The sequence below is a fragment of the Aquarana catesbeiana genome, linkage group LG03 (genome assembly GCF_042186555.1).
Source record: "Aquarana catesbeiana isolate 2022-GZ linkage group LG03, ASM4218655v1, whole genome shotgun sequence".
Classification (NCBI taxonomy): Eukaryota; Metazoa; Chordata; class Amphibia; order Anura; family Ranidae; genus Aquarana; species Aquarana catesbeiana.
This window is the reverse complement of record NC_133326.1, coordinates 124,835,559-124,860,574: the sequence shown is the minus strand read 5'-3', so window position 1 is coordinate 124,860,574 and position 25,016 is coordinate 124,835,559. Positions and strand designations below refer to the sequence as shown.

The following is a 25,016-nucleotide window of genomic DNA, read 5'->3' as shown; positions in this document are numbered from 1 at the left end:
ACATGTGTGATACATGCAAATCATTTTATAAATAAGTTTACTTTTCAATAAAATTCAACCATCTCTGAGCTCTTTGGAACACCCTGCGCATTTAATGTAATTCTTTAAAAACAAGTGCAAAAAGAAAAATGAGCCATTCACTGAAGTACAAGGCAATTTCACTCACAGATATACAATAAATAGAGCTTTCAAAATGAAAAAGATTAAGGCAAGACATGACAAGACATTCATAGAGCTGGGTTGAGATTTGGACTGTGCTTTCTTATCACAGAACAATGTGCTGCAGCTCCCCCTAGTGGTGGATTTGAAAACTGACCAGGTCAGCTAAACCACAACTTGGGAATATGAGAATACATTTCACGTTTTACTATGCTCAGGTGAAAAGACAGATATGATATTGAAAAAAAAAAAAAAAAGTGAAAAATAGAGCCTTCTTATAGAGACACAGCATATTCATGGAGTGTTTGGCTTAAATGAATGGAACCATTACTTAACCGCTTGTCGACCGCCTCCTGTAGATATACGTCAGTAGAATGCCATGGCTGGGCAAAGTAACGTACCTGTACGTCACTTTGAATTTCCCGCCGCGCGCCTGCCGCGAGCTCCGTTACCGTGCCTGCAGGACCCGTGGACTCGATGTCCGCGATCGTGTCACGGAGCTGAAGAACGGGGAGATGCCAGTGTAAACACAGCATCTCCCCGTTCTGCCTAGTGACAGGACACAGATCGTCTGCTCCCTGTCATTGGGCGCAGCGATCAGTGTCGTGTCACTGCTAGCCCATCCCCCAGACAGAATCACTCCCTAGGACATACTTAACTCTTTTCTGCCCCCTAGTGGTTAACCCCTTCACTGCCAGTGACATTTTTACATCAATGCAATTTTATAGCATTGATCGCTGTATTAATGCCAATGGTCCCAAAAACGTGTCAAAATTGTCCGATGTGTCCGCCATAATGTCGCTGTCACGATAAAAATCGCTGATCGCGGCGATTACTAATAAAAAAAAAAAAATATGATTAATAAAAATGCCATAAAACTATCCCCTATTTTGTAGACGCTATAACTTTTGCGCAAACGCTTGCTGTGATTTTTTTTTTACCAAAAATATGTAGAAGAATACGTATCAGCCTAAACTGAGGAAAAAAATTGTTTATTTATATATTTTTGGGGGATATTTATTATAGCAAGAAGTAAAAAATTGTCGCTCTATTTTTGTTTCTAGCGCAAAAAATAAAAACCGCAGAGGTGATAAAATACCACCAAAAGAAAGCTCTATTTGTGGGGAAAAAAAAGGACGTCAATTTTGTTTGGGAGCCACGTCGCACGACCGCGCAATTGTCAGTTAAATTGACGCAGTGCCGAATCGCAAAAAGTGGCCTGGTCATTTGGCAGCCAAAAGGTCTGGGGCTGAAGTGGTTAAAGATATGATTAAATGAAGCAATTCTACAGCAATAATATATGGTATTGTGTTGATATATCATACAAAATGTGTAATTTACTTGCTTTACACTGCTTTGAAAAGCCTGCAATACATACTGTAGCTTATTCCCTAAAGAGCATGTTGACCAGAAAAGGCAATGACAAGACAAAACGGGTAAGAAGTTACAGTGTTAGAGGAGGAGTCAGATATGTAAGCAGACTCTTCCATTCTTATGTTGCTTTCTAATTGGCCTGCAAGGTTTAATTTGGGTGTGGCATGATGTTTCTTTAGTAGACTGGCCTCCAGCACATTGCCCTGCATACTCGTATACCATGTCTCATCTGAGGGGGAAGAAGACTGATCAATGAAGTCGGAATCAGCAATATATGATGTGCGTGTGATGTCAGCTGGCTTGGCTGGGCTGGAGACTGAAACCGGCAAAGTAAATTAGTCGCTGTCCCGTATCCTTTGACAGATCTCATCTGTAAACTCTGAACACTTGGAGTTTCCACCCAAATCTTTAGTTAAAGTCTGTAACAAAGAAATAGTAAAAGGAAAACAGTTTTGTTAATTGTCTCTACTAATCTTATACAAATTAAAGCAGTTACTTAACCACTTCAATACAGGGCATTTGCACCCACTTCCTGCCCAGGCCAATTTTCAGTTTTCAGCGCTGTCGCAATTTGAATGACAATTGTGCGGTCATGCAACACTGTACCCAAATGAAATTTTTATCATTTTTGCCCCACAAATAGAGCTTTCTTTTGGTGGTATTTGATCGCCTCTGCGGTTTTTATTTTTTGCGCTATAAACAAAAGAGCAACAAGTTTGAAGAAAAAAACAAAAAAACACAATACTTTTTGCTATAAAAAATATTCCTATTTTTTTCTTAAAAAACTATTTTTTTCCCTCAGTTTAGGCCGATATGTATTCTACATATTTTTGGTAAAAAATAAATAAATCGCAATAAGCAGATATTAATTGGTTTGCGCAAAAGTTATAGGGGTTGATTTACTAAAGGCCAATAGACTGTGCACCTTGGAAAGTGCAATTGCACTCTGCAAGTGCAGCTGCTCCAGAGCTTAGTAAATGGGGTAAAGCTTCACTTTGCAAAGAATACCCAATCACATGCAAGGAAAATTAAAAAAAAAAAAAAAACAGCATTTTTGCTTGCACATGATTGGTTCATGAAAGTCAGCAGAGCTTCTGCTCATTTACTAATCTCTGGAGCAACTGCTCTTGCAGAGTGCAACTGCACTTTCCAAAGTGCACAGTCTTTTTGCCTTAAGTAAATCAACCGCATAGCATCTAGAAAATAGGGGATAGTTTTATGGAATTTTTATTATTTTTTTTTACTAGTAATGGCGGCGAGCTGCGATTTTTATCGTGATTGCGGCCACTTTTGAAACTATTTTGGGACCATTCACATTTATACAGCGATCAGTGCTATACAAATGCATTGATTACTGTATAAATGTCACTGGCAGGGAAGGGGTTAACACTAGGGGGCGATCATGGGGTTGTGTTACCTAGAGAGTGATTCAAACTGTAGGGGGAGGGGACTCACAAGGGGAGGAGACTGATCGGTGTTCCTCTGTACTGGGAACACATGATCGGTCTCCTCTCACCTGACAGGACGTGGATCTGTGTGTTTACACACACAGATCCATGGTCCTGCTCTGTTAACAGATAATCACGCAAGCCCGGTGGACATCGCGGCAGCCGGGCACGCGCATCCCCTCCCAGAAAGCCGGGAAGCCCAGGACGTCATATGACGCCGGCCCAGGATGGGCGATCACTCCTGCAGACGTCCTATGACTATGGCTGGGATGGGAAGTGGTTAAGACAAATCTCTAAGGGCTCATTTACACCAGCCCATTGGTCTGAGTTGCCCAACGCAGTTGCAATGCTAAGACAAGACAAAAAGCCTTGGTTTGTCTGGGGTCTGTACTCACAAACGTGCATCGGTGAGTGATGCGATAAAATACAGGCACACATACCTAAGCTCACCACGACACAAGGGGGGGTTATTTACTAAAGGCAAATCCACTTTGCACTACAAGTGCACTTGGAAGTAAAGTCACTGTAGATCTGAAGGGGACATGCAAGGAAAATAAAAACAGCATTTTAGCTTGCACATGACTGGATGATAAAATCAGCAGAGCTTCCCCTCATTTCAGATCTTCCCCTCAGATCTACAGCGACTGAACTTCAAAATGCTCTTTCAGTGCAATTGCAGTGCAGAGTGGATTTGCCTTTAGTAAATCAACCCCATGGTATCGTGTTGCAATGGCTGCTGTGCAAAAAAAAAGAAAGTTAAGGTGGAAAATAGCAAGCACTTCCAATGCACTGTAACGACACATTGCAGCACATATGCATAATACATCCCTATATGGGCTCCTGCTGGTGTGAACAGGCCCATAAAAGAACCCAGCACCTACCTTTCTAGATTTAATGGTGTCATAGCATGCAGTCTCTATCTTGCGTCCGTGTTCCTGTAGCCCCATGTGCCGGAGCATCATGACTGCACTCAGAAGTAAAGCAGTAGGATTAGCCAAGTCCTTCCCAGCTATATCTGGAGCAGTGCCATGAACCTAAACAGGACCATAAGAAAAGCAAAATTAGCTTACTATTGCTAAAACTCAAGGATGATATTTGTGCCTATTACCTGTAACTTATTAAAAGAGTAGCCAAAAGCTGCACCTTTAATCAGTTTTGGGTAATTGCCAACTATTAAGGTCTACAGGAAACCTACCCACACAGATCAGTATTTTGACTCCTACCACCCACTAAAACCCAACTGGAGATTATTAGGACAGAGTCTAAAGACAAAGTAGAGAGACATCTCAGGAATGCCTTGAAAGTTTGCAGCTACCGAGAGTGGATTTTTATTTGAACATCTACAAGGCCAAGCAAAAAATCTGCATCGTACAGAGGGGAGGAACAGAATACACCAATAATATAGTCATCCCACATGAAGCTGGAGTGTCAGAAAACTTCAGAAGGATCTTCTAACGAAGATTGCATACTTGGGTCCTTCATACCCAACAATACACGGATACAAAAGCTTGTACAAACTAATGCCACACGATCGCACATTCCAACAACAAAATCCATGTTTTTTTTCCGACGGATGTTGCCTCAAACTTGTCATGCATACACACGGTCACACAAATCTTGTCGGAATTTCCGAACGTCAAGAATGCGGTGACGTACAACACGTACGATGAGCCGAGAAAAATTAGGTTCAATAGCCAGTGCGGCTCTTCTGCTTGATTCTGAGCATGCGTGGAATTTTGTGCATCGGAATTCTGTACACACGATCGGAATTTCCAACAACGAATTTTGTTGTCAGAAAATCCAGATCTCAAATTTTGTTTGTCGGAAATTCCGACGGAAAATGTCCGATGGAGCATAGACACGGTCAGAATTTGACAACAAGCTCCTATCGAACATTTCCCATCGGAAAATCCGACCGTGTGTACGCGGCATTAAAAGCAAAGTAACTTTGTATATGCAGGGCAATGTACTGAGGAATACAAAGACCTGTAACACCAGGGAGACAAAACAACCTCTCAACAAACAAATGGTCCAACATAGGAGGGCAAATTCTACAGGCCAAAACTTTTCCTACAGGGAAAAAGGGAAGGGACATTCGTCACCATCTTTCCTCCACATAACATGCCATTATAACATCTCTGCTCCTGTGATTTCGCAATTCTTTCACTTTTAGCCATGTAAATCAAGGAACACCTATGAAGGCTTCCTGACACCAACAATGGGGTTATGTAACTAGAACTGGGTGGCACTACAACTTTCACACCTCCTATCTTTTTCCTGGACAATCAGGATTTCCACATTGGGGTATCTTCCTGACACCCTAGAAACTGAAGAAGTGGCCTGGTAAGTTGAGAATTGTCTTCAAATTTACAGAACATGTCCAGCTAATTGCGATTAATACTAAATGTACATAATCAGGTATTTTTTGTGAGAATTCTACAGTACAAGGTGAATATGCAGGTTGGAACATAGGTTCTTTCCTATGGGCCAATCTTTACCATCTACAGCTTGGCACAGGTTCACACTTGTAAAGTGAACTACACAAACCAAAGCTTCTAAAGCCCAATTTCTTCACAACAGAGAAAAATGATTTAGTTCCCCAAAAGTGTTCATAGGCAGGTTTTAGTGTTTTAATGCACATGTGTCCATATAAATGCATAATGTAATACAAGTTGCAAAACATGTTGAAGTGCAATACAATGTGCACTGTAAGGCTTGCTGTCGTGTTTTCAATGATTTCAATTGTATGTTCCTTAGAGCAGAGATGTCTGATTAACACTGATAAATAGAAGCCTTTTCATCCTCATGGAAAACAATATATAGATACGGCATCATAAAAGAAAAATAAAGCTGAAGTGACATTCCATTATTAGTTCATAAAAAATACAAACGGTACAAATCTCTAGCCCCGACACGTCTGTTTGGAGACCCTTTTTAAATTATTTTTTGTGACTATGTAGGCAACAACTGATATTATTTTCTCAATTATCTTATAAATGAAACACAAGTGGAGTTGTACTTACTGACTCGAAAATCGCTACACCATTAGCACCAATATTTCCACTTGGCGTTACTCCCAACCCTCCAATCAGACCGGCACACAAATCACTTAAAAATGAAATGAAACAAAACATTAGACAAGGACTGCTTACTTCCCTACATATTTGAGAATCAAGTTGACTGGCTGATTTACTCACTGGTTAGTAATACCCATCAGGGAGATCCATTATTAACTGTCCAGCTGACAACTAAAGCGGATCTTCACTCTGCATATCATCATTCCTCCTCTCCACCCCTCCTCCGGTCCCTCTGCCCAATGAGGGATTTTTTTTTAATTTTGCACTTTTACTTTTTTTTTAGGAATTTGTCTGGACCCGCCAACCTCCTCAACCCCCCCCCCCCCAAACCTCATTCGCCTAGGTGCACAACATGCCCTGTTCCCACTTTGCCTCCCGGGATATGAACATCACATATCCCAGTAGGCAAAGCCTTTCATTCAGTAAAAGAGGAAGGGGCAGTCCTAGCAGGGCATCATCAAAAGTTGTGCTGGCTAAACACGGAACAGCAGGCAGCCTCACTATGACGTCATGGCGGTGCAGGACAAAACACTGCCAGAAGAGAAGAGGATCTCCACTGGCCAGCGCTGGATCCCCTGGGTGGCAGAGTATCTAAAATGTGCTGATCTCACCATCAGTAAGTTAAGTGTTAAAAAAAACAAACACATGGGGGGTGGGGGGGCAAAAAACACTGAAGTAGTCTCAGAGAGAGTAAGACTAACTGGTTGAACTTGGTTGACATGCCACAACGGAGGTACAGGACAAGGAACACAGTTGCTGTGGTATCACTACAGGATTCAAGTCACCAATAAGATGTTAGGGTGGCAATTTCTACCCTATAATTTGACAATTCACATGTTTAGCCATGCAACGTGGCCATTTACCACCTGTCCTTGACTTCGTGGCACCATGCTGAATAGATTAAAGTAAAGTCTCTTTTTTTTGTTAAAAGTAACAAACAAGTTATACATACCTGCACTGTGCATTGGATTTGCATAGGGCAGCCTGGATCCTCCACTTCTCGGGTCCCTCCCTCCTGACGAGTGTCCCCAGAGCAAGCAGCTTGCTGTAGGGGCGCCCAAGCCGAGCTGCAACTTGGTGTATTCATTTGGACACACAGCTGCGGCCCAGCCCCGCCCCCTTTCTCTCCTCATTGGCTGACTGACTTGGACAGCAGCGGGAGCCAATGGCACCACGCTGATGTCTCAGCCAATGAGGAGGGGAATCCCAGGCAGCCAAGACATTCCTACAACACCGCTTGATAGAGAGGAAGCTCAGGTAAGTATTAGGTGGGCTGAGGGGGGCTGCTGCACACAGAATGCATTAAGATAAAAAAACCTTCTGCCTTTACAACCCTTTTAAGTAGAACAGTGTGTATTCACAAACTTTTACACCTCCCATCATGTTCTTGGACATTGTTGAATGGATTCAGCTGGCTACCCGTGTGACTATGAATGCTTGGACATGTCCCTGCCACTGCTTTAAAAAAAAAAAAAAAAACACTTAGAAAGCCATTTGGATAAGTGGTGAAAGGTTTTCAACTGTATAGAAAAAGTCCAGTCAAATATGACCAATTACTACTAGTATACCATGACCTGCAGAAGTTGGAACCTTTAAACAGAAGTACTCGCTGCAAAACAAAGGTTTCTACGGTGTGCAGATGGAATTTTTCTCTTTCGTTTTCTTACGCAATTTTTGTAAAACAAACTTCAGGTACTCAGGATCTTGAGAGTCTCCTGCCTGGCCAGTTTTATTATTACCCCTGTTCTATAGGCTGCTAAAAATGTATTCAATGTCAATATCTCCTTGCACAAGATGTTAGTTTAAGTGCATACAATGCAAACTCATCAGACAAGTACATCTAGGGCCAATTCACACAGGGCAGTGACCACCGTTTTTTCCGCACTAGAAAAACACAGGTCACTGCTAGGACACACAGAAAAAAAATGTTTTTAATGTGTCCTATTCACACTGAAACACAGCCTGGAGCTGTGGTGCAGTGATCTGCGATAAAATGCAGACATGCTGCATTTTATCACAACGCAATGGACAGGATCACATGTCACTGTACAGCAGCACAACGCACCATGCTGCTGTACAGTGATACACATGAAGTGTCACTTTTGTGCACTTCAAAGTTTATTAGAAAAAAAAAAGGGAGCTCCGAGATGCGCTAAATTGCACACCACACTGCCCCCTAATGCCGGCTCACTGTTGCAGTAACGGACAGCTGCTCATCTGTATACCTCTGCGGTTTACTGCGCTGCAACTGTATATGTGTGAACAAGGCCTTAACCATTTTAGTCTTCATATGAGTAGATTCCTTACCCAAAACATCAGAAGTTTACTTTAAAGGCAGAGGTGTCCAACCCACGGCCCAGAAGAGTTCATCATGCAGCCTGGGCATATCAGTAGGGATGCTGTGCACGTATAGAAGCCACAGCGGTTAACAGGGACAAGTTTGGCTGCCCCCCCAAAGCCACCTGCCCACCACATCCCTCTACCTCCCCACACACCAGGGTTGCCAACCATCACGAAATTCAAGGACAGTTTGTAAAATCCAGTCTGCATGTCCATAAGGGGCATTCACGGACAGATGTAAAAAAAAAAAAAAAAAATTATCTCTGATTTTACAAACTGACAGTTGGCAACCCTGGCATATATATAGTTGAAATCCAATCCCCTTATCTATTTTTATTTTTTTTATTCTAGCATAGCTTCCATGTCACAAAAGAAAACCCCCAAAAAAAGAAAAAAGTTGAAGATGAAGGAAGATTGTTCAAGGAAAAAATTACTACTCAGATAGGTACATTATATATATCAGGGATTGCTTAGCTGTGATCTGCCCATCAGCTATCCCTATCCTCAGTGTATTTTATGTGTGGGCCAAGACAATTCCTTTTCTTCCAGTGTGGCCCAGGAAGATCAAAAGGTTGGACAGCCCTGATTTAAGAGAACAGGCAAGGGTAGAAATATGGAAGACACGATTGAAGATTTGTTTAATTGGTGCAAGGCCTGGGCCTGTCATCACTCTCACATTAATAAAAGGGCAACCCCTTTTAATGGGAAGGTTAGATCAATAAGGCTTTTAAGCTGCCTGTAGATGGATCAAAATTCAGCTGGTTCAGTAGGGACTGAGCTAGATGAATTTCGATCCATCCATGGCCATTCCCGCTTGACAGAAGTTGATCTAATGATTGACTTCTGTCGAATTGACTGCTGGAAAATTGTTCTGGATCAGCCAGCTACAGCCACTGATCAGGGGATTCTGATAATAGAGGAGTCCCTGTTTTCAGAATACAAAGGATTCCTCCCTCCACCTTGCATGTGTGGATGAGGGAATCCGATCATATTAATTTCCTGTGATACTGGGACACGAAGTGAGGTAAAATCTTCCCAACAAGGACATAGATGGAAAAAAAACCTGACAGAGCCTGTAACACTTTTAGACACCATCTAAAATAAAAAAGGCTCATTAGATTGGAACTCCAGGAAACATTTTTTTTTTCATGTTTTCTGGGTAAAGCCTAGTTGTTTTTAATGGCAAGTAGACATCTGGAGGGCTGATGGGGATGCAAAAAAATATTTTTATTCATACTGGATTTATGGTCAGCTTTGATCTTCCAGCTGATAAGAGTTCTGCCACTCGTATTGTGATCATAGTGGGTGGGTCACTCACTCCACACCCATTTAAAAAAAACATTTTGCCGTCTTTTCATTCTGTGGTTGGATAAGGGGAGACTAACATTCATCAACCCCTCCCTTTGTCCATAAACTGAATACCTTGTATTCTAGCAAAAGAATACAAGACATTATCTGAATGGACAAGAACGAGCGACCCTGAGCAACATCAGTGCTGAGTTGGAAGGTCAAACCTGACAGTAGTATCAGACAATACAAGTGCGTTTTTTTTTTAGCCTTCCCAGCAGCCCTACCAAGAATTGGAGGTAACTAAACTGGTTTCAGGCAAACATCAAAAATATATTTATTATTTTCCTGGAGCTCCTTTTTATGTGAGCCCATGGTAAAAAACACACCTCCATGGTGCGAGTAACAGCCTGCTATACCAAACTGACTGGGGCCTTAACCCCTCTAATGTTATGTCTTACTACTGGTTGTTGGAGCCACCTATCACTGTAATTCAATAGTAAATCACAGGGGACAGGTCCACAGCTAGTGACCAGGGAGCCATTTGGTACCTGTGCTGTGGATTTCGAGGTGAATGGGCATTATTCTGGGGATCAGATGTGATGAGCAGTCACCTAAGGGTGCTTGCTATTCATTGTATTTAGGAATTTAAATTAAAAATTACTCCCATCATAAATTTGTTTTAGGCAATATAAATCAGGCTGGGGAACCACCTTGTTGGCATCTTCAGGTTATAAAACCTTGGACCAATGGATAATAAAGCCTAAAGAGACATGAATGCTGCTTTTGACGGGAAACGAATAGCTAAAATTTGTTATAACTCTGAAAACCTTTTCAGAAAACCGATATAATTGTAAGGAAAAAAAAACAAAAAAAGTAAAAAAAAAAAGAAAAAAAACATTGGACGTAAAAAATCCCAGCGAATGAGAGCCCGTTCGCAACACAGCTTACGTTGCTGTGCAAATAATGCATGCGCACATGTGGGTGGTTTAATAGGCACTGCAACGACTGTTAACACACATCACAGCGGTTTTTATATCTTATTATGTTATTATGTGCTACAGCATGTTTCGAAGCGTTACAGCACCCTAAATGAGGTGTAAAAAAACAAAAAACAAACAGTATATAGGTTGTCAAAGTATCAATTTGAAGGTGTGTTTATCATTTTAGGAAAACCTCTGTCAGAAATGTATAAATATATATTTTGCAGAACTCTGTCCGCTGTACCACAATTTGTCCACAAATTTTCAGAAGACAATAAGTTCTAGGTTCAAATAATTCTTTATTTTATTGGTACATATAACCATAAGATGGCAGTTGCCCGACCTAGCCACTTTTGTGATGATCTCACGTCTTTAGGACACCCCTGACCTCGAACGGTGGCAGCTGTCTAGGGGTACAATCAATTGGCCATATCTAAAAATGTCAGTCCCCCCACCCCCCATTCAGAAAATGTGTTGCATTTTGTGAAAACAATGCATGGAGTGTTGTGAATGGATGAGAGGACAGGAAGGGGAGGGTGGTCATCAGAACTCCTTCAATGTTAGACCGACGGCAGTTAACACATGCAGCCTTAGAAGTTCAGTACTGTGAAGAGGACCCAGCTTCAAGGAAGAGAACATTTCCATAGTAAAAAACAGTCACCAGGCAATGGGGTCCATTTCATTACAGGCAAGTTATGCGATTGAAACTCGTCCCCCCCCTCCAAAAAAAAAAAAAAAATAATAATTTTAACTAAACTAAACAATATCCTTATGATGCCCTGGGAGCGTACTAAAACTAACCTTAAGATATCACCATACAAGTTCGGCATAACAAGTACATCAAATTCTGTGGGGTCCTGGACCATCTGTGAATTTAGAAACAAAGGTGGATTAGAAATAGCAAACAAGAATAGAACAGCACCCGGGTATTATAGTGGTTAAATAAAATATATGTATAAAGGTTTTTTTTTCGCTTAGCACGTTTTATCTTACATTGAGGCACACTGTGTCCAAGTACATTTCATTAAACTTTATGTCCTTGTAGTTCTCTGCAACTTCTCTGCAATTCTTCAGAAAAAGCCCATCAGACATCCTCCTGAGACCCAAGCATAAAAGAGAAGTGAGTAAATGGTACACAAGTATAATTGCTTCTGCCTCCTCTACTCTTATCTCTCTCTCTCTCTCTCTCTCTCAAAAAAAAAAAGGGAGTTCACATATTGTTCAGAACCTTTCATAGACCAATTATAGAGGGTCACAGTGTACTTCTAGCGCAACATTTCAGATTTAGAAAATACAGGGTAAAAACAAAGCTGTTATTTCAAGAATGCAAAATAAGAGATAGGCTAATCCACTCTGTACAAGAACTCACATGATATTGGCTTTGTGCACTGCAGTCACCGTGCTTCTTTGGTTACTCCTGGCATACTCAAAAGCAAATTCTGCAATCCTGCGGCTGGCTTGCTCTGTAATTAGTTTAATGCTTTGCACTACCCCTTCCACAATCTGTAATGCACAAACACAAAACTTCAGTTAACTCTACTTATTGTAACTTTTTACAGGTCTATATAATAGATATAGAAACATCTGATATATATTGCTGATGTGTGATCATGATCAGTGGTGAGCTCAGGAGTGTTCTGACAGGAGTCCGAACCCACTTGAGATTTCCCACTGGGAAGCTGTCAAAGCCAATCAAAGGGTAGCAGAGACATTTCATATCCCACAGCCACAAGTATGCGTGCTCCTTGCATACGTGCAGCTGCAAGGTGGGGAGTGCCCTTGCCGCCTATGATTTGATTTTCTTTGACAGCCTACTAGTGGAATATCCCAGGAAGGTTTGCATTTGTGTCCAAACACTTCTGAGCTCATCACAAATCAAGATGGTTGATCACTTAGGAACTGAATGTGGTTATAAAACTGAGCTGCCGTAGCTTTTCTCAACCACATCATTGAAATAAGATGGTGCCTGGTTCTAATGGCTGCAGTGGGTCCTAGTGGGCTTTAGCGCTATAGTTCGTTAGTTCCTGGGTTTAGTGTGTTAAGCCCAGCAACTGCTTCGGACAGACAGTGCTCCGTAGCAAAATGTACTTAGAATGCTTAACATTGTGGTTACAGGCAACAACTCAAAATCTCCAATGTCACTAGTATTTTCTTTGAGCTTCAGAAGCCATCTTGGCATCAAACAGAACTCATCCAGCTCTACCTAGCAGCAGCAGATCATGTACTGCAAGCTAATATCAATAGATCACTATCATTACTGCGTTATCTGTTACTGCAAAAGTTCATGAGGCTACCAAATCAATATAATCCTGCGTCCCATGAAGTATGGTTAAAAAACAACACTGATACAACAAAATATGCTTTATTAACAAAAAAAAAAAAAGAGAAAGAAATGGGGAAAGTACTACTCCATACAAACAATCAAGGTGGATCGAGGAATCCTCCCTGCTGAGACAAAGAAAAATTTTCCAACGAGCTCATTTGACAGAAATCGATCGACTTCTGTCGAGCGGAAACGGCCACACATAGACCGAAAGGTAAGATAAAGGGGGGGGGATCAGGGAGAGGGATGCATCAGGGGGGTGAACCAGGTCCATTCTGTTTAATTGTAATTAGAACAACAGGGCAATCAGGGAATCTTACCAGAACTGTCTAAACAAGGTAGACCTGTTCATGCATTCCTGGTTGAAGGTTGAGCCACACATCCTGTATAAATCCGGATTAGAAGAGTCAAGCAAATCCAGCAAGGCGACAAATGAAAGAAAAAAAAAAAAAAAAAAAAAAAGCAGTCTATGGATTCCATGCATCCTAAAACTTTCCTTCTGGTGATAGAGGGAGGCAGAAAGGGCCTCCATCTTTCAAATCTAATTTACTTTGGAGAACCAGGATAATGGGGGATTCCACATTGTGGACATGCAAGCTCGAGTTAGGAAGTGAACAGTCAGGTAGGATTTGTAATGAGTTAGTGTAATATGGTTAAAGTGAAGCAGGTAACCCATTATAACCCATATGGTGATGGCCTAGATCCACCAATGTAAGTTGGTGCACCAGCTGGTGAATTTTCAACCAACTCCAAAAGACATGTAGAAGGATACCTGAATGAAAACAGCATCTCCAGCAGAGGTTGAACGTCTGCGTTTAAAGAGGTTGTAAACCCCGTGAAAAAAAAAAAAAAAAACAAAACCTGCAAGACGAAGGCATAATGAGCTAGTATGCATCACATACTAGCTCATTATGAAATGCATACCTTAGAATGAAGCCTTGCAGCAGTGCCTGCACACTGCTGACATGGCCGACATCTTCCCCGGTGTTACTTCCGGGTTCGCGGTCTGCGGCGCTGTGATTGGCCTGAATCGCGATGACGTCACTTCCACGCATGCACGTGGGAGCTGCCGGTCGGCGCAGTATACAGTAAATATCTCCTAAACGTGCACGTTTAGGAGATATTTACAGTACCTATAGGTAAGCCTATAATAAGGCTTACCTGTAGGTACAAACAAAACAGAGGAGTTTACTTCTTCTTTAAGGAGAAGCATCGGTACCCTATACCATCATGAAAGGATCCCAATGCCTTGTTGTTGAAACTTGTTGGATATAGACGACTTATGAGTGAACATGATAGCCTCCTCTGTTTGAGCTGGGGCAAAAAACATTTGAATCTCTTCCCCCCCCAATTTACAGATAGAAGGTGGAATGTAGCCCGCTAGTGGTGCTGTGAGGAGCTTACACACCTGCGACAAGTGAAAGATATTTGTCTCTTCTCGGCAAAGGTTCTTAAATGGGAGTAGTGGGTCTGGAAAACCCAACCTGGTACCCTTCCAGAAATTGCATAAGTGGTAAGAGGACAAGGCATTATTAGGCAGCCAATGAGATTTGGTTTTGCCAACTGAGACAGCCATCGTGATCGGGTAGGAAATGCATAAGGCTGAACCTGCCTACTTCCATGAGATATTTAAAGTGTTTATTGGCAGAGCATGCAGTGAATTCTGGGGCTCCCAATACCGGGGACATAAGTGAGAGTTTTGGAAATGTCACAGTTAATGGGAAAATCGAGGAAATAACCCAAAGCATAGCTCAGACCCTCAGATGCATTCTAAGAGAATTCGAAAGATGGAATGGGAGCCAAAAGAGACAGGACAATGAAACCAGAGAGCATTTCAGTCCTCATTCACGTTGCGTTGGGTGCACCAATTATGTGTGATTGATGTGACATCGGAATATGCCTAGTAAACCTTCCCCCCCCTCCATCTCACATTTGGAGAGAGATGTGGATGTGTGGCAGTTTGTCTTCCCATATGAAACCAAGAAGTAGGAAATACAAGTTGCTGAAGAACATCTGGGGGGACCGATATGGGCAGCGTTTGAATCAGATTTGGCGCCTAAGACAAGTTATCATTTTAAATGCACTACTCCTTGCGAACAAAGTTAGATTCATTGCCCTCCAGCACTGTAAATTGGAGCAGATCTTGGCTAGAAGGAGGTTGAAAAATTAGCCATGTACAACAGGGGCCAGGTGTGAGTCTAATGCCCAGGTATTTAACGATTGAACAGGCACACTGAAAACGGAAGAACTGCCTTGGATTTTCTACCCTAAAGGGTTAGAGGGAGATGCAGAGTGCTTCTGAATTGGTAAAATTTATCTTACAACTAGACAGGTTGACAGTCAGTTACACTTACTGGGTGTGCATCGTAGTGTACGGGTGAGGTAGCACTGGACCTTGTTGGTGGAGAGTGGATCTGTGGCAATTCAACTCATGGAGGCCCCCTTAAGCATGTGAAGATTGTGGAGTGAGGAGCAGTAAGTATGAATAGAAAGTTTTAAAACTGCAGCCAGTTGGAGAACAATCACTTTATTATTGTAGGACAACACATTTTGAAAGATCATTAAACTATATAAAATGAGTGATAGCAAAAAGTTTTAAATAGCATAATGAATGCTGCCAAACTGACATACCACATGTTCAATGCCACTGTATTCTCCCTCAGTGTTTTCTCGAATAGTAACCAGGTCCACATCTGTATAAGGAGTCTTATAACCCTCCATGGAGATGCAGGGGCGGACATTGGCATAAAGATCAAATGTTTTTCTAAGCAACAGGTTCATGGACGGATGTCCAGCAGCGATTGGAGTCTTCAAAGGACCTGAAAAAACATACATGAATGTTCACATACTGCACATAAATTGTACTAGAGACAGGAGGATAAGAAAAAGGTTACCTTTAAGACCCATTTTGTTTTTATCCATTGATTCTTTGGCTTCAGGGGGGATCATCCATTTGCCACCTGGACCCTTAATGGCTGTAACATTTCTCTCTTCCCACTGAATGGGTGCCTGTAGTAAGAGGAGGTTCAGTATGAACAGCAGTTACCATAAATTAAGTCAAAAAAGCTGGCATAGAATATAGTAATTATGTTTATAGTCTGTTTATTACAAAAATATGTAAAACATGCAATAACATTCATTATGCATTTCTTGTGGAAAAACAAAAAAACATTATGCATTTCAAGTTTTACAAAAATGTATTTTTTTTTTTTACTTATTTCATTTTATGTGATAACATTTTTCTGTTCTGGGGTTGTGCATGGATGATCCACTTAAAATGTTTCACAGTTTTCTGCATTAGAGGTTATTTACAACATGTTAATTGTGCATGCACGTCTATTTTTACAACCTCAACATGCCACGCTAAAAAATCTGTTTCCTTAAAGAATGTAGATTATCCAAGTTAAAGACCAGGCTTTCTTTCTGGCACTATTTGTTTATAGAAAAATCTTTTTTTTTTTGCTAGAAAATTACTTAGAACCCCCAAACATTATATTTTTTTTTTAAGCAGAGGCCCTAGAGAATAAATTGGTGGGTTTTGCAATTTTTTTTATGTCACACGGGATTTGCGCATTGGCTTTTCAACGGAGCGAGTTTGGGGTGGAGGAACTTGACTGGCCTGCACAGAGTCTTGACATGAACCCGATAGAACACCTTTGGGATGAATTGGAGCAGAGACTGCGAGCCAGGCCTTCTCATCCAACATCAGTGCCCGACCTCACAAATGCGCTTCTGAAAGAATGGTCAAACATTTCCATAGAGACACTCCTAAACCTTGTGGACAGCCTTCCCAGAAGAGTTGAAGAGGTTATAGCTTAATATTGAATCCCACGGACTAAGTATGGGATGCCATTAAAGTTCATGTGCGTGTAAAGGCAGGCGTCCCGATACTTTTGGTAATACAGCATGTGTAATTAATCTCTATCCGTCCATCTACACACATACATACATACATACATATACACACACTTTATTCTGGGTAGTAAATTTCAATGGATTATCATCTATTTTTGTATTGTTTCCCCCTAAACTAAAGCAATAATTCTTGGTATACAATTATGATCATCTGCCACATTAACCCAGTACTTTAAAATTATTGAAATTCTCAATAGAAAACATTCAGTTTTACCCAAAGCCTTATAAACTGAATATTCTGTAACTGACCTGCACTGAATATACTGTATATAACCGACCTCCACTACAATATCACTGGGCAGGGAGATTTACTATCGCTATATACATGGAACTCAGTTTGCTTTAACTGAACCGAAAATTATGATATTTTATTCAAATGCTTAAATTCACACTGAATAGTGCAATGCATTATGCGAGCTGTGGTCAAGGATGTGAGAACTAAAAAAGCCAAATAGTGACATGGTGTGCTAATTATACTGCTACATCCTTGCCAATGCAGAAAGAGACACTAACATGATGACGTCAACACTGCTCTCTGCATCAACGAACTGTGAATGCTATGCATTGTGACATCCTTCACTCACTGTATGTTCTCAGTCTTTGCTTGGTGTCATTCAACCCAGAAGACCGGGGACAACTTGGAAACAGGGATGTAGGGGAGGTAAAAGGAGTATAACAGCCAGTGCTGCTTTTCTTTTTAATGCTGGAGTACCACTATATATAAACATCAGCTCAGAGTTGGAATTTGTAGGCCTAATCTGCCCAACCAAAGCCAAGTCCCTTGACCCGGAAACTGTCTATTTAAGTGCTTAATTTTTCCCATGGTGAAGGGAACCATCTGATACTACAACACAAAGTGTGTGCACTGAGCTCACCAGCAGTGGGGACATTGCGGTGAAGCAACCCAAACACTATAAGCAGAGTGTAAAATATTTGCTACTGCTTCTCATCGCGAGGAGCAATTCAGCTGCAGTAGAATGCTGCCCAAAAAGCAAAGTGCATCCAATGCAATGTGAACAGAGCCTAAAACAGAGGGTCATTGATAGCAACCAATTGTGATTCTGCTATTCTGATATGAGGGGTGCAATGTAGCACCCCTCATATCTGCGACTTTCATGTTGTCAAAAGGAATCCCAAGAGAGTCAGAGAGCAGTCAAGTCTATAAACTGCCCATGGGGACAGATGTCAAGGTAATCCCAGAGGAAGTCACGAGATTGTGACAAAACCGGTAGGAGGAGCTTGGCCGGCTGACGTGTAAGGTAGCAGGGAGTGTGTTGCAGAGCAGGCACAGGACGGGGTGAACGCCATCAACCGGGGCTGCAGAACCGGACTTCAGGTAACATTATCACCCCTCAGCATACCAGTATACTATAAGCTTGTTTTTATTATTGAAATGTGAGAGTGTAAATGTATGTGGAGTCTAAGTTGCAATTAAACCTTTTAAAACGATATCACGCTATTGCATGCCTCTGCTTTCCGCATGTGATATGTATGAGGGGGCTTTTTGAAACACCAGGAGCAGTGGGCTTTCGATCTGCGCTATCACCAGGAGGAGGAAGTGATCTGTATTTAAATTAAATAGCCACCATAAGAAAAAGGAAGCTGTTGATATTAACCACAGGTTTATTTATAAAGCCCTTAAGGTGAGGGTACACCTGGTGGAGGGTGTGTGCACACTGCATGAAGACACTATCATCACCTGTTTTATGCTACTATAATGGACTGTTATTGTTTGTTATAATACATCATTAAGGATTGTGTGCAATACACGGAGCACTTGCACTTTATTTTGGACTATTTATTTTTTGTTTCACAGGAGATCTATATATATATTTTTTTTCACTTTGTATATGTATATTTTTTTTTACTGTATTTTGTTATATATATTTATGAGTAATTAATTGTTACTAGCGCCGCACATTCTGTCATTCAGATGTCGCGGTAAGATGTTGCAAAACATGAATTCCAATTTCCATTTAGTTAAAGCTGAGTTCCCATTTAAAAAAAAATAAATAAAAGTCAGCAGCTACAAATACTGCAGCTGCTGACTTTTAATCGGATATTTACCTGTCCCAGGGTCCAGCAATGTGGGGGATCGAAACCCCGCTCGCCCCCCCCTCCGCTCCACGGCGCCGGCATTTTAATTGTGGGCGCCAGCCTGCGCATACATGAGCCGTGTGCAGTCACTGGCCCCGCAATCATCTGGGACTGGTCACGTGTCCTAGATGGTCGACAAGAAGGAAGGTGGAGAGGCGATCTCCCTTCCTGCGCCGAGGGAATTGACGTCAGGAGCCCAGGCACCGAAGGAGGCAGACTACGAGGGACCCTCTAGCAACAGGCATTTAGAGGTGAGTGAAAAAAAAAAATTTCTCCAAATGTTTTTTTTTTTTTTTTTTTTAAACACATTACTAATTTTTTTTTTTTTTGGGGTGGAACTCCACTTTAAGCAGTATCTTGTTACTAACTTTGGCTGCCTCAAAAATCTTCATGACGGCAGAGGAAATCTCAGGCCCGATCCCATCTCCTGGTATCAGAGTGACTGTCTGCATCTGTAGATGAGAAATGTAAAGAGAACAATAAGAACCGATGTATGTACAAGGCTTTACAACACATTAATCAGTGCAATGCATGCTTACATTGCTGGAAAAGGCTCTGACCCCATTTTGGTTATTGACTGCTCCAGCCAATCGAGAGATCTGTTCAAAATATCAGAACACAAACAGAAAATTAGCCATTACATGGGCATGGTACACAACTGATTACAGTTCAGGAAAGAGCTCATTATATGCCAGATATTTCATATTTATCAAACAAATCTTCAACAGACTTAAATCAGATGGAACTAAAAATAGTAACAATAAAAAAGCTGCAGAGCTGTAGTACAATACTGGCAGAACCGTAAAGGGGAACTAAACCCTCCTATCATTTTCAGCCAAGAAAGCTGCCATCTTGCCCTCTGTTTGATCTTCAACTGTCATGGTGCTCTACATGTGATCAGTTATGACACCAGACATTTGATGGTTTGACAGTTTGAGAGTACAACCAATGTGACAGTTACATTCACGGCATGTAACATTCCAAGAATGTAACAGTTTTTTAAAACAGTTAAATTGATGGGTTTAGTTCCGCTTTAAAGAACACGTCTACTGAGATGTACACAAGGCCTGCCAATGTTGATCATTTTTTGAAAATACTGATTGCCTGCCTAACAGTTAAATTGGTTGTAAACCTCAGCAAAATAGAGCTCCAGCAAATAAAAACACCCCCCCGGTTAGAGCTGCACGATTCTGGCTAAAATGAGAATCACAATTTTTTTGCTTACAATAAAGATCACAATTATCTCACGACTCTCGCAGCGCAACATCATCTTTCACATTAGACAAAATATTGGGCTACCTTTAGGCTCGATTCACACCTATGCATGTTGCTTTTGAGCGTTTTTGGAGGTTTTTTTTTCATGCTTGGCACGTTTTTGAGCCGCGTTTTTGCCGCGATTTGCATTTTGCGTTTTTTTTTTTTTTCATTTTTTTTTAGTCTTAAAAAAAAATTACAAAAAAAAAAAACGGCAAAAACGCACCAAAAACGCACCAAAAACGCATCAAAAACGCATCAAAAACGCACCAAAAACGCATCAAAAACGGTGCACTTGCGTTTTTGATGCTTGTCCATTGAAAACCATTACATGCAAAACGCTGCTTTTTGCATGAAAAAAAGTCCCCGACCCTTTCAAAAAACGCAGAGATACAAAAAAGCATTGATGTGAACATGTTCCATAGGAACCCATGTTAAAAAATTCCCGTGCATTTCTGCAAAATGCAAAATGCATCAAAAAACGCGCTAGTGTGAATGGAGCCTTACTGTCTTTTTTAAAAAACAAAATTCATTGAAGTGTATTTTTTCCCCCCAAAAAATGCATTTGAAAGACCGCTGTGCAAATACCATGTTATATAAAATATTGCAACAACCGCCATTTTATTTTCTAGGGTCTCTGCTAAAAAAAAATCTATATAATGTTTGGGGGTTCAAAGTAATTTTCAAGCAGAAAATACAGATATTTACGTGTAAGCAAAGAATGACAGAAAAAGGTTTGGTCTAAGTGGTTAAAGGAGTTGTAAAGGCAGAAGGTTTTTTTTTTTTTTAACTTAAAATGGTTGTAAACCCTTGTGGATTTTCACCTTAATGCATTCTATGCATTAAGGTGAAAAACATTCTGTAGTGCTGCAGCCTCCCCCCCCAGTAACCCCATTTTACTTACCTGAGCCTAGTTTTCTTCTCCCCGGGGACGAGCACACCAGCTCTAGCTGGTGTCCTATTTGGATAGATTGATAGCAGCGCAGCCATTGGCGGTCAATCTAATCCTATGACGCGGGCACCGGGAGGCGGGGCCGAGTCCTGCTTTCTGTGTCAATGGATGCAGAAGCAGGACTCGGGAGCGCGCCCGCACGGGTTTTTCATAGGTCAGTGGTCATCAACCCTGTCCTCAGGACCCACTAACAGGCCAGGTTTGCAAGATAACTGAAATACATCACAGGTGATATAATTTGCTGCTCAGTGATTGCAGTATTCTACTCTGCATCTCCCCAAGGTAATACATAAAACCTGGCCTGTTAGTGGGCTCTGAGGACAGGGTTGATGACCACTGCCATAGGAGAGCGCTTCTCCGACGGGTCACTGGATGCAGGGAGGAGCTACTAGCGCCGCTGAGGGACCCCAGAAGAGGAGGATCGGGGCCACTCTGTGCAAAACGAACTGCACAGTGGAGGCAAGTATGACATGTTTGGTATTTAAAAAAAAATAAAACACAAGGGTTTAGTAACCCTTTAATGCATTCTATGATAAAAGATAAGATAAAAAAAACCTTCTGTGTGTAGCAACGCCCCCAGCACCCCCCTAATTACTTACCTGAGCCCCCCCCCCCCTCACTCCAGCAATGTCCACGAGTGTCTAAGCCGTCCGGGACACTCCTGATTGGCTGAGACAGCAGCGGCGCCACTGTCTCCCACAGCTATCAAATTCAGTCAGCCAGCCAATCAGGGGGAAAAGGGGGTGGGGCCAGGTCGGGGCTCCGTGTCTGAATGGATACACAGAGCTCTGACTTGGCTCAGGTGCCCCCATAGAAAGCTGCTGGCTGATGGGGCATTCAAGGGAGGGATGGGCCAGGAGCAGAAAAGAGGGACCTGAGAAGAGGAGGATCCGGGCTGCTCTGTGCAAAACCACTACACAGAGGAGGCAAGTATAACAGGTTTGTTGTTTTTTTTCTTTTTTATAAAAACGAGACTTTACAATCACTTTAACCTTATTTACACACAGAAGTTCATTCCTTTGATCTAAAAGATACGAAAGATACAATGCGCTGAGGAATGTTGATAAACATTGCCAGCTTTTTTTTTTTTTCTTTGACAGCTCTGAGCAGCTCTGCACCAGCTGTGCCTGCCTGTTTCTTGCAGCTGCCCTCCGATGATACGCTTTCGCCAGATCATCAAGGTGCTGGCTCCAACAACCAGCGGAGACAGCCATCCAAAATATGATCCCTGTAATGCCAGCTTAAAGAGATGCTCCACCCAAAAGGGAAAGGCTCTGCTTGTTTGCACCCTCCACTGCCACACTTGGCACTTTTTGGGGGGAGTGGGTACATGGTTTTGACAGGTACCTGTTCTCACTTTCGACTCAGATCACTGCGGCAATCTGAGCCAGAAGTTCGCCCCCCCTTTCCCGCAGTCTTCTGGGACACATCACAGGTCCCAGAAGACTGCAGGACCATTCACAAGGCGCAACGCGACTCACGCACGTGCTATAGAAACAAACTGAAAAGCTGCAAGGCTTCACTTCTTGATTCCCTTACTACAGATGCCAGCACCTGCACCCGAAGCTGATTGAAGAATCGTCTCGGGTGGGGACATCGTGGGATTCCTGGACAGGTAAGTGTCCTTATATTAAAAGTCAGCAGCTACTCTGAAGGAGCCTGGAGCTCCTCTTTAAGGGGCGGTTTCCCTGGTTTTACAAGGATTTCCTCTCACTTCCTGTTTTGACTTTGAGAAAAAGTGAAGAGAAATCCCGCTATGGGACCCAGATGGCAAAAAAACTGACATACCATATTTTCTGGTGTATAAGGCGACATACTTAAAAATATCCCCCCAAAAATCGGAGGGGGGGGGTTGTCTTATACACGGGGTACTGATAGTTTGGGCCAAGCTGACCCTAAAACGAACATCCCTAATCTGTCAGCCCGCTGGATGTGCGGTAATACTGTATGTAGCTTCGGTTACATACAGTATACCACGCTGAGCCAATCACAGCGAGCGATATATTCTATTGAGTACAAATCCTGCTCGGATTGGCTTTGAGAGTCAGAGAGGCGCGGGCTGATGATGTAACAACCTCTGCCAACTCGAGCAGGCTACATACAGTATACCGCCTGCTCGGATTGGCTTTGAGAGTCAGAGGCGCGGGCTGATGTTACAACCTCTGCCAATCCGAGCCAGCTTTGTATTCATTAGAATACATTGCTCGCTGCAATTGGCTCAGCGCAGTATACTGTATGTAGCCGAAGCTACTGTACATGCGGTAATACTTGACAGATTAGTGGGTGTAAAAATGGCTGGTAGACAAGACCCCATCATGGCTCCAGAAAGAACGAAATATGAAGCCAGTTTCAAGCTGAAAGTTGTAAACTTTGCCAAGGAACAAAATAACTGTGCTGCTGCAAGACAATATGGAGTAACAGGAAAGATGGTCGGAGACTGGAAAGCAAATGAAGATGCATTAAAGATTATGCCAAGGAGTAAGTGTGCATTAAGAAGAGGCACCCCGACAGAACCCCAAAGATTATGTAGCACACATGGTGCATGAGCATCGTCAAAATGGTTATGTAGTGACACGAAACAACATACGTATGTTTGCACTTCAGTGGGCCAAATCTAACCTGGATCACAGCAAAGGATTTAGGGCCACTATATCCTGGTGTAGTAGGTTCTTGGAAAGGCATGATCTGGTACTGAGGCAAAAGACCAAAATTACACAAAAATTACCTGCAGATCACGATGGCAAAGTAAGTCATTTCCATCGATATGTAATACAACAGTGCCAGAAACAAGGCTATGCGAGAAGTCAGATCCAAAACTGCTATGAATTTCGATATGGTTGGAAATAAAACTGTCAATTCAAAAGGTGCAAAAACAGTGTTAATTAAAACAGGACAGGAGAAGTCCAGTTTTACAGTGGTACTAGAATGTACAGCTGATGGCGCCCAACTAAGACCAATGATTATTTTTAAAAGAAAAACAATGCCGAAAATAAAGTTCCCTGTTGGAGTTTTGTACATGGGAATGAAAAAGGCTGGATGGATGAAGAAGGGATAAAGCTATGGCTTGAAAATGTATGGAGTAGGTGACCAGGTGGACGTCAAGAACGTAGCCTACTGGTGTGGGATATGTTCAGGGCTCATTTAACTACTAGCACAAAAGAAAGGCTGGCAAGAATAAACACAGATGCGGCAGTTATTCCTTCAGGATTGACATCATTGGTACAGCCACTGGATGTGTGCCTAAACAAGTCATTTGAAGAATCGCATTCGAGAACAGTGGAATGAGTGGATGGTTAGCGGCGAAAAGTCATTCACAAAATGAGGAAACGTGTGCTCCACAGTTGGACGTTTTGTGCAACTGTCATAAAAGCCTGGAATGATATTGATGCAGAAACAGTAATCAAGTCTTTCAAGAAGTATGGCATATCAAATTCATTGGATGGTATGGAGGACGGCTACCTGTGGCAAGATGAAGTGGAAGCCGAAGCCACACCATCTGATTCGGAATTAGATCCATATGATGACTGTCTTACAAAATGTATCACAAGATGTCATTGATGAATTTATGTCAGAGCATGAACATGAGGAGGATATTAAGTACCGGTAAGTTATAACCATTTTCATTTAAATTATTTAAAGTGGAGGTCCGCTGATTTTTTTTTTTTTTTTAAGTCAGCAGCTACAAATACTGCAGCTGACTTTTAAAATAAGGACACTTACCTGTTCAGGGCACCCAAAGCCGATCTATCCCTCGGCTGTCGGGTGCTGCCGCCGCCATCTTCAGTAAGGGAATCAGGAAGTGAAGCC

At 41.9% G+C, this 25,016-nt stretch overlaps 1 protein-coding gene across 1 annotated transcript in view; it reads right to left on the bottom strand.

The window, feature by feature from the left end:
- Positions 1 to 70: 70 nt before the first annotated feature.
- Positions 71 to 25,016, bottom strand: part of IDH3A (isocitrate dehydrogenase (NAD(+)) 3 catalytic subunit alpha) — a 36,600-nt gene continuing 11,654 nt past the window's right edge. The window contains exons 2-11 of the mRNA XM_073619173.1: positions 19,543 to 19,602; positions 19,372 to 19,455; positions 15,886 to 16,000; positions 15,623 to 15,810; positions 12,038 to 12,171; positions 11,662 to 11,764; positions 11,470 to 11,534; positions 6,005 to 6,089; positions 3,863 to 4,015; positions 71 to 1,952 (exon numbers count right to left, since the gene is read on the bottom strand). Coding sequence (XP_073475274.1) covers positions 1,869 to 1,952; positions 3,863 to 4,015; positions 6,005 to 6,089; positions 11,470 to 11,534; positions 11,662 to 11,764; positions 12,038 to 12,171; positions 15,623 to 15,810; positions 15,886 to 16,000; positions 19,372 to 19,455; positions 19,543 to 19,602 — 1,071 coding nt within the window. The 3' untranslated portion in view covers positions 71 to 1,868. The remainder of the gene's footprint in view (positions 1,953 to 3,862; positions 4,016 to 6,004; positions 6,090 to 11,469; positions 11,535 to 11,661; positions 11,765 to 12,037; positions 12,172 to 15,622; positions 15,811 to 15,885; positions 16,001 to 19,371; positions 19,456 to 19,542; positions 19,603 to 25,016) is intronic.